Source organism: Ostrinia nubilalis, chromosome 21 (assembly GCF_963855985.1).
Source record: "Ostrinia nubilalis chromosome 21, ilOstNubi1.1, whole genome shotgun sequence".
NCBI lineage: Eukaryota > Metazoa > Arthropoda > Insecta > Lepidoptera > Crambidae > Ostrinia > Ostrinia nubilalis.
The window spans coordinates 4,966,030-4,979,935 of NC_087108.1; the positions used below are offsets into that span (position 1 = coordinate 4,966,030).

A 13,906-nucleotide genomic window follows, 5' to 3' on the forward strand; every position below is an offset into this window, starting at 1 on the left:
GTTAACAGTTATTAATACGGACAGCATCTGGAGTTCTATATATGGTTTGTGGAAACATCTGGGTCGAGATCAAAGAATTGACCCATTATAGTCTTAATTATGCTCTATTTGTAAGTATCGAATGTCTTAGATACAACACAATAAATAAATAATAATAATAAATAAATCTTTGGACAATTTCACACAGCGCCAGCTAGCCCCAAAGTAAGCAACTTAATGCTTGTGTTATGGGTGCTAGCTTAACGGATATACTACTTATATACTTTTTTTTTTTTTTAAATACATAAATATTATACATAGTCACACCCAGACCCGTCACAGAAATTAAAATTCATCATTTCAATTTCTGCCCGGCCGGGAATCGAACCCGGGACCTCTCGGCATAGTAGTCCGTTCTGAACCACTACACCAAACGGCCGACAATGTTTTCCATCTGCGATTCACACGTTCAATCCCCAGTGGGTATGTGGTATCTATTAAGATCCTATTATAGAAATAAGGAAACCATCACGTATACACGCTGCCTCTTATTTCCTTAAGTGAATGTTACAAAAGACCTTTATCGTAACTCGCCTTTAAAATTGTTGTTAGGTTGTTGCCAGAACAGTAATTGATTCTGCATGACCTGTGGTACCATCTACCTCGTTCCACGCATCAATTTCAAATTGAATCTTTGCTGTTCAATCATAAAGTTGTATGTTGTATGTGAAGTTACGATGTTGTACCTGGATTACCTAGTAATTGTAAACGTCGCCTAGTACATGCGTTTCCTAATGCGTCAATTAGTCGTATTGTGATAATAAATTGTTATGCAACCAGCGATTTGCATATTATTATGCGGCAAGGTAATGTAACGTACCTGCAGGCAATAGTAAGTGCAGATAGGGTTGCCAGGTGTCCGGGTTTTTAGGGACTTGTCCGGCCAAATATTGTGTTGTCCGGCCTGTCCGGCTTTTTATGTAACTGCCGCGCCAGTCCAAACTCGAGCCACAGAATGTAATAATGTTCATTCAAAGATGATAGTATCTAGTACCCAGTCATGAGCTATGACGCTAATTGCTCCCCTCTCCCCTTGACATGGTACGTTAGTTATTTAAAACGGTATGTCCGGCTTTTGGGGTAAAATGTCCGGCCAAATGAAGCACAGAGTCCGGATTTTGTGTTTTTGGACCTGGCAACCCTAATGCAGATAGATAAATGTGTGCAGACTGCACTGCAGACGCAATTTATTGATATATCGATGCATATCAGCTTGCGACGGTTAAGCAACACGCGTAAGCTTGTAGTCGTCATCTTGAGAAATGAGCAGGCAAATGTGCAAATTATTTGTTCATCAATATTTTAGAATAGGTAGGTAGGGTTTTAGTTTTTTGATGCTTTGGCAGAACAGCCATCGGAATAGAAATAAAAGGTTATAAGCAACATAATGTGTTATTTTCTTAAAAATGCAGTCAATTTAATAGCACCTGCATCAATATTCTGTAATGTATTCTTAAAATTTCACAAAAAAAAAAATTGCGTCATTCATAAAACCAAAAAACATTGGTAATTGTCTTGTTTTTTTTTTCATATTTGTCACTGTGAGTAAGTTTCTGTTTCTGACCTGAATACAAAAATATGAGATAGGTCGCTCCTGGTGTCAAGCAATCATAAACGCGGCGCCCATAAACGTCTCTAAAACCAATAATTACGAGTATCTCTATTTCATTGAATATCTGACGACATTATCTAATATCGGATACTGTCCTTCTTTCCTTTAAATCCGTCAACAGTCTAGTAATAAAGTTTCTTTTCTCTTTCACAGGCCAAATCAGAGGAGCAGCTGGCCTGCGAAAAAGAATGGCTGCAAACTGGCCACATGTGGCTGGCGCACCGCGGCGGTTTCACAGCGGTCGTCAGGGAGGGCGACGCAGACCCTGGCCGGGCGAAAGTCCGCGTCATACAGACTGGGGAGGTGCTGACCGTTGATGAAGATGATCTGGAGAAGGTAATTTTCTTAGATTATAGCTAGCAACTGGTCATTTGACGCGAGCAAAGGTCGCGAAGGTCCACGTTATTCAGACGGCGAATCAGGACCTTATCGTTATTGAGAATGCTTTGAGGAAGGAATCTAGCTCAGATCATGGTTCATCATCATCATCATCATCATCATCATCATCATCATCATCATTTCAGCCATAGGACGTCCACTGCTGAACATAGGCCTCCCCTAATGCTTTCATGGTTAGCAATTGGAAATTTGTGGCTGACGCACGTGACATGATCACAGGTCCTTAAAAGACTGACGGTAGAAGGCAACTTGCTTAGAATAGTTAGCAACTGGCCACATGTGGCTGGCGCACGACGGCGTTGCGAAGATTCACGTTATTCAGATTTCAGACAGCTTGTTCAGGTTTTTTAGCAAGCAACTGGCCATTTGTGGCTGACGCATGTTATGATGTATTGACAGAAGTCATCCGGTCGTCGAAGATCTAAGTCATACTGATGAGTACTTAACGAAGTTGTGTTTTCATTTCTTACTAAATACCCATTTCTATTTTTCCAGGCGAACCCTCCCCAACTGGAGCGCTGCGAGGACATTGCTTCTCTCCGCTGCCTCAACGAGTGCGGGGCACTGCACGTGCTTCGCTCCCGGTACGCGGCCGGCCTACCACACGCTCGTGCTGGCCACGCGCTGCTCGTGCTAGGGCCACCAAGGCGCACTGCTCCTGTGTATACCGAAAAGGTAAGATTAAAATGACAACTGATTGGTTGAAGACTTCGCGTCACTCTGCTGCCTAAATAAGGGGATGCTTACTCATGTTTCCGTTTTTTTTTTTGGTAAAAATTTGCAAGGTATTTTTTGTCTACCAGAGGAAAATGGATGCTTTCACTTCCACGCTGCGCTGACCAGTCAGTCAACCGTTTGATTTCGGCAGAGTATAATAAGACCATCTCCACTCTTCCCGTGGATTTCGAAAGAGGCAGCTATAGTCTGGTCTGTGAGCACGTAGAATTTTGTCCAATGACCCCAAGCTACCCATCCTTATTGCTCGCGCGTAATTATGTTGCTATCGCGCTCGCACACTCACTGCGGGTGCCAGGCGCACAGTCGCGACAGCAATATAATTACGCGCGAGCGATAAGGATGGGTAGCTTGGGGTCATTAGACAAAATTCTACGTGCTCACGGACCGGGCTTTAGGCAATATGCAAATATGAGGTTTTCCCAACCAGATATTATTTAAGTTTCAATCGTGCTGTTTTCCACTCTTTCCGTAGATGTCGAACTTAAAAGAGGCAGCTAAGGGAGAAGTTACAAACATCAAACATCATGCTTCCCATACCAGCAATTTTTTAAAGTTTTAATCTGTTTTTAATTCAAATTCAAACATATCATTCCAGGTGGCAGCCATGTTCCGCGGCTGCCGCGCCGATGACATGCCGCCGCACGTGTTCGCTGCTGCGCAGTCTGCTCACCGCTGCATGCTCGCGTCTAGGAGAGACCGCGCCGTGGTCTTCCTTGGAAGGTGGGTTTAGTTTCTAATTCTTCGTTAGGTGGCAGCCATGTTCCGCGGCTGTCGAGTCTGCTCACCGTTCCATACTAGCGTCTAGGAGAGACCGCGCAGTGGTCTTCCTTGGAAGGTCGGTTCAGTTTCTACTAGTTCTTCGTCAGGTGGCAGCCATGTTCCGCGGCTGCTGCAGAACGTGTTCGCTTCCGCGCAGTCTGCTCACCGCTGCATGCTCGCCTCTAGGAGAGACCGGGCCGTGGTCTTCCTTGGAAGGTGGGTTTAGTTTCTACTAGTTCTTCGTTATATGGCAGCCATGTGTTCGCTGCTGCGCAGTCCGCTCACCGCTGAATGCTCGCGTCTAGGAGAGACCGCGCCGTGGTCTTCCTTGGAAGGTGGGTTTAGTTTCAACTAGTTCTTCGTTATATGGCAGCCATGTGTTCGCTGCTGCGCAGTGCGGTCACCGCTGCATGCTCGCGTCTAGGAGAGACCGCGCCGTGGTCTTCCTTGGAAGGTAGGTTCAGTTTCTAATTCTTCGTTAGGTGGCAGCCATGTTCCTCGGCTGTCCAGTCTGCTCACCGCTGCATGCTCGCGTCTAGGAGAGACCGCGCCGTGGTCTTCCTTGGAAGGTGGGCTATTTATTAATTTATTTCAAACTTATATGCACATAAAACAATGTACATAAGGCGGACTAAGGTATAACCTTTCGGAATTAAGTCGGGTTTAGTTACTACTAGTTGAACTACAGGAAGGCAAGCGAAAGTATCGAGATTAAGTCACTTGGTCACTAGCCTTCTTCGCCACTGCGAAGGCAGTGAGGGCAAATGGTGAGCGCTGAAGCGGTAGGAGTACTCGCATTTGCACTCACCAAGTTGGCGCCACTGTAGAGTACGGTCATGTGAGTCCCCAGTGGTGCCAACTGTTTAGTATAAAGATAGCCCTCATTGCAAGTTGTACAGTTAACAATCTTTCGACAGTTTACGGTCTAGTCAGTTTATAATCTAACGGTTTTAAGTATTTACTATTTTACCATGATTTGTAAAACTTATTGTCTCTTGCTCTTACAGGTCCGGCTCAGGCAAAAGCTCAGCGATGCGGCACTGTGTGTGGTACCTCGCCACTGCGTACCCGGCGCAGAGTTCCAAACTTACACCTGAGCGGTTCGACGCTGCCTTCGATGTGCTGTACACCTTTGGGTCTTGTCGGTAAGTAAATATATTTTAGTATAACCTAAAAACAAAATATACACAAAAGAAATACTAAATCGAAACGGCGCTAAGTATTCAGGCGGTTTTATAGCTAGGAAGCAAGAGAAAGTGGCTGCTGTAAAGTTTTTAGCAGTACCTAGTTTCACCATAAAATGAATATCAATTAGCTATTCTTGTTTTTTCATTACATATGATGACTGAATTGTTCAATTTTTTTTATTCTTTCAAATTAAATTCTTAGTTTTCTGGGCTGGAATCTGGAATCAAATGTCTGTTTCAGAAGTTGTGTTAATATTTTTTGGTTAATGATGTCAACAACCCTAAAATAGTCCGAAACTATGCATGTCGTGTTTTCAGCACCAGTTCGAACGCGCACGCGTCGCGCTTCGTGGCGCTGACGTCACTGGACTTCGACGGCGGCGGCGCGCTTGTATCGGCCTCGGTACAGACGCTGCTGCCCGACCTGAGGCCGGGACAGACTCCCATGAGGGCTCTGCACGAGTGAGTGTTGTTGTTAGTGCTAGTTTGATGCTGACGTCACTACTTTGACAGAGGCGGTAGACTCCCATGAGGGCTCTGCACGAGTGAGTACATAAATAATAATAATAAATAACTCTGTACGAGTGAGTTGTCTATTATTAGTACCTGGATACGGGCAGCGCAGGACCAGTCGTTGTGGAAATTCTTGCGGGAGGCCTTTGTCCAGCAGAGGACGTCATTTGGCTGAAACGAACGAAGCACTAGATCGATGCGCACGCGGTGCTGACGTCATTGGACTTTGACGGCGGTGGAAGAAGTCTTTTCTTACCAAAAGGGGCAAACATTACACTTATAAAAACAACTATTCTAATCTGTGTATTGAAAATATCATCTTTGTAGTTAATCGTTATTGATTTTTGTTTAAAAATCAACAATTCTTCTACTGACGTCAAAAGTTCGTGATTTCTCATACACTTCCAGTACACTTTACAGGTACAAGTAATTTGACTGCTCAAAAAAAGCAATGATTTGAATTGACAGGAAGTCTCGAATCTGCTATATTAAATGTTTACTCAACCATTTTACGAGGGCCGGCTGATAAGTCCGCGGCCTAAGGTACTTAATGAAATAAAATAAATGGTTTCTATTTTTTATTTTGTAATATAATCTTCCTCAAATGAAATACATTTCTTAAATCTCGCATACAATGCCTTTTACCCACCTAAAAAATTTTTTTTCAAAATGACGACCAACCGCAGCTTTAATTTCGTTGTCATCTGCATATCTCCGGCCCCATAAGTCCTTTTTCAAATCGAAAAACAGAAAATATCGCTAGGTAATAGGTCTTGGCTATATGGTGGGTGGTCAATCTCTGAGCACCCGGTGTCTTTCAGGGCTTGGCCTCGCAATACGTGCGGCGTGAACGGGCGCGTTGTCTTGCAGAAAGAGCAATCCGCGTGTCAGTTTCCCACGTCATTTCTGTACAATAGCCTCGCAAACATAAAGAAATATTCTTCAGCTATCTGCCACGATTAAATTCTTTGGTCAGCCGGAACGATTTTTTCGACTATTGAACGTTTCCTTCACTCAGTATCGTGACAGGGCGGGGGTCGTTTTCACAGGTCTCTCATCCGTGTTGAAATAGTCGGGCCCATTTTTTAACCATGGTATATGAAAGTCCAGAGTCCTGAAGAACCGATGACATCTCTTCATAAATGTCTTTCGGTTTATTTTCCTTCTTTACGAGGAATTATGTCCGCGGCGCGCGGTGTCGAAATTCCGCAAATCTCCAGATTCGGCGGACATGGTGATGTCATTTGTTCGATAGAAATTGAACTATCAGTGCAAACTTAATTAGTGATTGCTTTTTATAATACTACTGAGTGTCGCAACTAGTGACATGAGTAACAAGCTAATTACTCATCGCTAAGTACCTTAGGCCGCGAACTTATCAGCCGCCCCTCGTATTTGACGATTTTAGGTACTACTTATTTATAATCTAAACAAATATGTACAAAAATTATAAACCCTTCAGCTTATTCCACGGCTGCGACGGCCGTCTTCGCCGCGAGTTACTACTCGACCAAGCGCCTCTGAACGCGCCGAACCCTTTCATCAGCTGCAGCGAGAAGGCTGACGCGCCTACCGAATTCGCGGCGCTGAAGGAAGCGCTGCAGCTGCTGAGCGTTACCGAACAGGAGCAGCTGGCGATCTGGAAGATACTGGCCGCGATATGCCATTTGGGATGGGCTGGCGCTGTTAAAGGTAATATAATGACGAGACTTTTAATAAATCTTTTAGCGACAGCGCACACTGGGCGACAATCGCGGCGACTAGATGCCGCAACTTGTCAATTTCATATAGTCACGACGACAGCTAATTCTGTACACATAATGTTTAAAAGTTCTCTACACAGTTTCTAATAAAGTTTCAGTGACACTTAATTAGTTCTAGTTATTAGACAAGTTCATCTGAAAGATAAGTTCTGAATAATCCTTATCAACAAGTGTGAAACAGCCCTATAATAAGCATGGTGTCGATGAAAACTTAAACTTTATCCTTAGATTTAGATTTATAAAGAATTTACTATTTCTACAAATATGTATTTGGAAAAACAATTGACCAAGTCCGGTGTTAGACTCTCGCACCATGTGGCCCGTACCATCTTACAGTATTGAACGTCGTGCAATATCTCCTTCTTCGTCGCTACACTCTTGCCAGAGTGGTCGTGGTCGTCACACCAGGTCCGGTGGCAAGTCTCACAATCCGTCGCCATTCCTCCCGCACTGCAGCCTTTCTTGTGCACTCGTGGAGTGGACTATTAAGTGCGGTTTTGATCTGGTCAGTCCAGCGCATGGGCGACCTGCCGCGCGCTCTTGTGCCCTCAACCGTGCAATATAAGTGGCCATAATATTGCACGACGATCGAATGCATATTCGATTTATCTTTGTAAATCGGTCAGAAATTAGCTGTCCATTATTGTTTACGTATTAGGGAACAAAGACATGCTGCAAATTGAAATAATTCTTCCAACATGCTGTATATCTTGCATGTCATTGATAATGACTAATTGTAATTACATTCATGTGTTTACTATTACAGCAACAACAGCATCGGGCCTCAAATACCAGTTTGCTAGCACCGGGTGTGGGCAGCGTGCTGCGAGACTTCTAGGCGTAGCCCCTGAAGACCTGGCGAGATCCGTGTTCTCTGGAGCCACGCCCACTTCGCCACAGTCGGCTAACAACTTGAGGTATGACTAAAACAATCAGCACGAGCTGAGCAATGATGGGATGTCATATGAGACGTGACAGTCGGCTAATAACTGGAAGTATGACTCCGGGATCTTACACACAAGAAGTACATTACATCATAAGCTGACAAAGACATCAGGTCTAAAGTAAACAGTTCCAAGAGTCAATTGTAGTTCTAGGTCGCTTATAATTTGAAGTTTGCCCAAGACATTGAGAGTAAATCTAACAGCAATCTGATGCTGCTGATTAAGTGACGTAACGATTGGGTGTAGTTACAAGCCACGCCCCTCACGCTACAATTTGCTAATAGCTTAAAAGGTAACGACTTTGCATACACAAGCTTAAGACTTCTAATAAGATAGTAGTGAAGAATCCTGAAGATAATAATGTCCAGAGGATATTAATTTATCATTGTAACATGCTTTGTTTCAGAACACCGTCGCCTTCAAACGAGCGAGAGATTTCCGGCACCGAAGCATTGGATGCTTTCGTCACAGGCCTTTACAATGAAACTTTCAACATCGTCGCCGCACTCGTTAACAGGTACGTTTTAATGAGATAGGGTGGGTGGTATAATAATATGCGAAACTTAGTGGGGCTATTAAAACCAAAGTGTCAGATACCGCGCGTTAGAGTTATTGTTTCCTTCGTTCTGAAATGACCTCCACTGTTTAATAAATACTGATAAAGGTTGAAGGCTTTTGAAAAAGAGTTATTCTTTTTGTCCTTTTTATAATTCTAAATCAGATTTTAAGAGTAATTTAAAGCTTACAGTATCTAAAACTAACTACTCGAGGTACTCGACTATAAAGTTTTCCTTTGTTTATTCGCTGGGTGCGAAGTAGTAGGTGGAGGTAACATAATCTATCGCAGCGCTCATGGTGGTCAAAAGTAGAAATAATGTAAGCTATGTCATCAGATGTATCTGTCAATAGCAAAGCGATTCTACCTAATACATTTTATTATCATTAATTAATCGCATGAAAATGGTCCTACTGGGAACTTAAATAAAAGAGTAGACTGTATTTCGATAGGGCTGGTTTAATAGCCGTTTACAATTTGGAAATAACTAGACTATACAACGTGGTAGTACAAAAATTAGTCACAGTAGTTGTTGTGCACAGATGTTTGCCTTATGATGAGAGCGTGAATTATTGAACTCTGCCCTTGTTTTGTTCTTAATTCTTCTACATCTCGGACTTGTCCAGCCAATACCAACAGCTTTCCGTAAAATACGGTTTGTGGTGGTATCACGACAATTTATTAGTCGAAAATATTTGTTATTTTTTCATTTCGATATTTTTTCACAAATATACGACCTAAATGTCAATGTGACAGAGCCCACAAAGTTGTGGACGCTAGTTGGCGCTGTAATCGTGCACAGAGCCAATACGTTTCAGACTTTTAGGCTGGGTTGCACTATCTTACTTTGACTAAAACAAACTAAAAAATCTGTCAAACTACAAACAAAAAACACCGGTTATCGTTATAGCTACGGTTAAAGTTAGGTGGTGCAACTCAGCCTCAGAAGGACAGCATTGACTTTTGTGACATCTAGAATTGTTATTTTTTCTTTTTTTTATGCGCAGGAGTCTATCGACGTCGGCTCGAACCATGGCGTCTGTTCTGCTGTTAGACAGTCCTGGCGCTGACAATCCCATGTGCGCCGGCCAGCAGAGCGGCGCGCCGCTGTCCAAACTGCTTTCCAACTACCTGCAGGTTAGAAACATACATTGTTAATATTTTGGACGTTTTACCTTGCGCCATTTAGCAAAGCTTGTACTATGAGTACCAAACAATAGATATATATGTATACAAATTACTGTGTCTGGATTGCACCTGTAACCAGGCAGGCATCAGGCAGGCGTTGATGGTGATAAATAGCTAAAAATTCCTCGTCGATTGGTGGAATGTTATGAACTTACTCTCAAGACAAGCATTGTAATACTTAGCTTACCTAGCTGTCGCCTTACTAGACAAAGTCATTCGTGACAGATTCATTCGCAGCGAAGTTTTCGCACACAAAAAGAGCCGAAATAAAGCTATTTCGGAATTAAATAGAGGAATTTCATTTTGTCTACAGAGCCTGGAGGAGTTAATGTCCATTTCGCTATTTTTTACTATCACTTACTTGTGCTCTGCTCGCACAAAAAATATTTCATACTATAGCCACAGAATAATAATAAGTACTACGTACAGAAGTTTTACTTCGCAAAGGTATTTAAAAAATGTATGCTCAATGTCATTAACAATATGGTGTAATTTAGCCTGTCTCAAGAGTCAAGCACCATTTTGTTGACAAACGTCAGTGATCGGCACTGCGCCGAAGCTATAGGGCTGACTTCGGTAAAATGATGTGACGTGAGGTGCCAAACTGCGGAAAATGGCGGAGGAAATACATGATTTAGCATGAATTATCATGAATAATATTAACTACCTACTACTTTACCTCTCAGTGTCTTGAGGTAACTTAAAAAAGTACATTCTGTGTTTTAATTATTATTTAGGCAGTTAAATACTGCACAGTATTTAGTACACCATTTTCTTTATTTTCTTCCATCATACACAAGAATACGCGTGCGTGAGTCAATGTTCGCTCGTATGTGAGGCCTTGTCGAATAGTATCCTGTAGGTGAGCCATCGTGCGTGTTTTGTTTTCGATGTAAACTCGCGGAGATGAACAGGCCTGCTATAGCTCCTATAATAAATTATATGTATGGCGTCCACAGGAACGCCTGCAAGCCGTATTCCACGATGCAATGCTGGTTGCGCCGAGGGAGCGCTACGCGCAGGAAGGCATCACCCTCGACGACGGAGCTGAAGAAGGTAACGTGGACTTCATTTGTTTTCGTAGACAATAGTTTAAGGTTCAGACTAACTTATTTACTTACTCCGAAAACTCAGCGACCCAGTGTGATTTGGCCTCTGATAGGCGATGTTGCCAGTAGCCCGCTTCAAGCCCGCAAAGATGTATTAGCCACCATAAGTTTCTGACTTAACTATACGAAGCAACAGCATGGAATGTCTTAGAAAGAAAACTTGAATTCAATTAACAAACTTCTTATGTACTGTAAAAATGCGACACTCCCATGGATATTGAATGGCAGAAGGGGAAACGAGTTAGCATCCCTAGGGATAGAATAAAGTATTTATAAAGTTTTCTAGTAATAATTTGGTATTTATGTGTGCCAAGCAGTTAGTTTCCGCTGATTGGTCTTATTAATAATTTTCTTCCGTAGACTGGCTGTCCGAGACAGTGAACCCGGGCCCGATGGTGGAGCTCCTGGACAAGTCTCCCCAGAACACGATCGTGCGCAGCTCGCAGGCTGACTTACGAGACTGCGACCGCCGCGGCCTCTTGTGGTAACTTACTTACCTAATAAAGGTCCTAGCGCTTAACCTTTTACTGGTCACATGGTTTTTGGTGTAACGTAACTGGTGACAAACGGCCTGAGGGACCGTTGCCGAACTTTACATCGATGTAACTTACCGATTTGGAACTGAATGATGCAAATATTCCTCTCTACGACGTAGGTGCAACTAAAGTCGAAGCCACTGAAGCTGTGAAACATAGGAACCACGGGAAAGGAGGCTGACAATAGTGACTGAGTTTCTTGCACTGCTTCTTTTCAACACTGGTCCATTTATTGTCCCGAAGCAATGGTAGGGTTAATTCTGGGACGTAATTTGCAAAAATAAATGAGTTTTATAAGGTTTTAAGTATAATATAATACATTGTATCTGTGCAGGGGGGGGGGGGGGGTTCGCTAGTAAAATCTAAAAAGGATTGATATAGTGAAAGAATATGTAAGAATTCATAATTTCTCAAGTTCAGTATATTTGGCGATTCGTAAATTAACTGAATTTGGTACCCAGACCAAATTCCAGACAGAATCCATTTTCTCATAATCCTTAACCTACAATTTTCTACCCAGGTTGCTGGACGAAGAGTCAATGTACCCTGGCTCGTCCGACGACACATTCTTGGAGCGCGTGATGACGCACTACGGCGCGCCCAACCAGACTCAGTACCTGATCAAGAAGGCGCCGCATGCGAGACAGTTTGTCTTACAGCATCTACAGGTATGATATTAATTGAGTAAAGTAAGGCCAACTAGCAGCGATACAAAAGGTCGATTCGACTGTCGAACCACAGAATAATAATAAGTACTACGTACAGAAGTTTTTCTTCGCGAAGGTATTCAAAAAAATGTATGCTCAATGTCATCAACAATATGGTGTAATTTAGCTTGTCTTAAGAGTCGAGCACCGTTTTGTTGACATACGTCAGTGATCGGTACTGTCTTGATGCCATAGGGCTGACTGCTACAAGAAGCTACTGTGTCGCCATCTAGCGCACCACACTTGCATTCACTGCTCTTCGCGGCAACGCGCAGCTACATGCGGCCGCCAGTTATATAGTGTAAGAGCTAGCACCTAAATATTTTATAACACACATAACTGTGACAATTTATTTCACGTGGGCGAAGCCAAAAAGCTAGTAAGAAATAAAAATTCAATTCAGTAGGTATTTCAAACCAAATTTTATTACATAAACAAACATTATACTAATTTCATTATGGGCCCTTAGTATGTGAAAACTGCAATTGACGATATTTCGCACTGTTTTCAATATTATGTATTACAGAACGTATGTGTCATGGGATGATATTTTCGAAAACACGATTAGAAAAAAAATTTCTCGAAAAAAAAAACATTTACCTCTGGATTTTTTATAAAAGTTTAATATGACCGTGTTTTACAATAAAATTCATATAAAATCACAAAGGTATCATGTTTGCCTCTTTGATTTCCTGGCTGTTTTAGATTTCAAAAACCTAAATATATTAATTTATTAACTTTCTGATAAAAATGTGAATGGCTCTTACGATGTCCCCCCCTTAAATCAAAATGTCTTTATTTGGTCTATATGCCCATCATCACTACGTACTAATTATAAAAAAAAGTCGCTTTCCTGTCTGTCTGTCCCTATGTATGCTTAGATCTTTAAAACTATGCAACAGATTTTGATACGGTATTTAGGGTTCCGTAGCCAAATGGCAAAAACGGAACCCTCATAGATTCGTCATATAGTCTGTCTGAAAATAGAACGTTTTTGTGCACTTTTTAAAATGAGTTAACCAAGTATATGGCTATTAGACTTGCACACGTCCGTCCGTTTTTTGTAGGATTAATATAATTAAGTAACATTTTTATTTTTTGCATTCGGCTCTTGGTCTAACCCAAACGAAACACGAACAACTAATGAACTAACAATGAACAAAGTAGATAAATTAGTAATATGTAAATAATGAATTTGTTTTACGAGCTGTCCCGGCGTACTTCGTACCGCAAATTAATATAAAGTTGTTTAAGTGATTTATAAAATCGCAATATTAATTTTTGAAAGTAGGGTTATTGTGCTGGTTTTCTATCTAACCTCGGTTTTCGTCCATTTCACTGAGCTGCCATAAACACATGCGTAAAATTTGAATACAAAGTATTGTATTCACAGAAGGCAGTAGCCATCCCGCGCTAGTTTTGTTGCAATCTATAATGCCTAAGCAACAGTTTTACCTAAATGAAAATGTAATTTAAAAAGTAGTGAGTTCCAAAAAATTACGTAAATGCGCGGCCATACACCGGTCACCGGTACATTGCAGAAATCATCGCGCTAGAAAAAAAACGTGCCGACAGGAAAAGTTTTTGGCACGTATGTCTAATTGATAGCATTATAAACACAATTTTAAGTGTTTATTAAACTTCTTCATACAAAATTAAATCTTAGATGACTAAGGGTCATTTTTTTAAAGCATAGCTCAGGTCATATAGCAGGCAAATCAACTCGGAAAGGGATCAACAACGTATCGCCTTTTGTGGCATGGAGGTAATAGTGGAGAGGAAATATAGATCTATACAAAAATTCGACAAATTAATGGCAAACAGCTGTTTATCTCTTTCTAACTTACCCCTGGTGA

At 41.9% G+C, this 13,906-nt stretch overlaps 1 protein-coding gene across 1 annotated transcript in view; it reads left to right on the forward strand.

Annotated features, from left to right (window-relative positions):
• The window catches only part of LOC135082444 (unconventional myosin-XVIIIa-like), a 138,585-nt gene that overhangs the window by 118,849 nt on the left and 5,830 nt on the right, over positions 1-13,906 (forward strand). Inside the window, exons 5-17 of the mRNA XM_063977239.1 lie at positions 1,805-1,987; positions 2,546-2,725; positions 3,384-3,508; positions 3,662-3,763; positions 4,555-4,692; positions 5,053-5,196; positions 6,710-6,939; positions 7,777-7,927; positions 8,361-8,471; positions 9,518-9,647; positions 10,658-10,754; positions 11,168-11,291; positions 11,864-12,011. Coding sequence (XP_063833309.1) covers positions 1,805-1,987; positions 2,546-2,725; positions 3,384-3,508; positions 3,662-3,763; positions 4,555-4,692; positions 5,053-5,196; positions 6,710-6,939; positions 7,777-7,927; positions 8,361-8,471; positions 9,518-9,647; positions 10,658-10,754; positions 11,168-11,291; positions 11,864-12,011 — 1,863 coding nt within the window. The remainder of the gene's footprint in view (positions 1-1,804; positions 1,988-2,545; positions 2,726-3,383; positions 3,509-3,661; positions 3,764-4,554; positions 4,693-5,052; positions 5,197-6,709; positions 6,940-7,776; positions 7,928-8,360; positions 8,472-9,517; positions 9,648-10,657; positions 10,755-11,167; positions 11,292-11,863; positions 12,012-13,906) is intronic.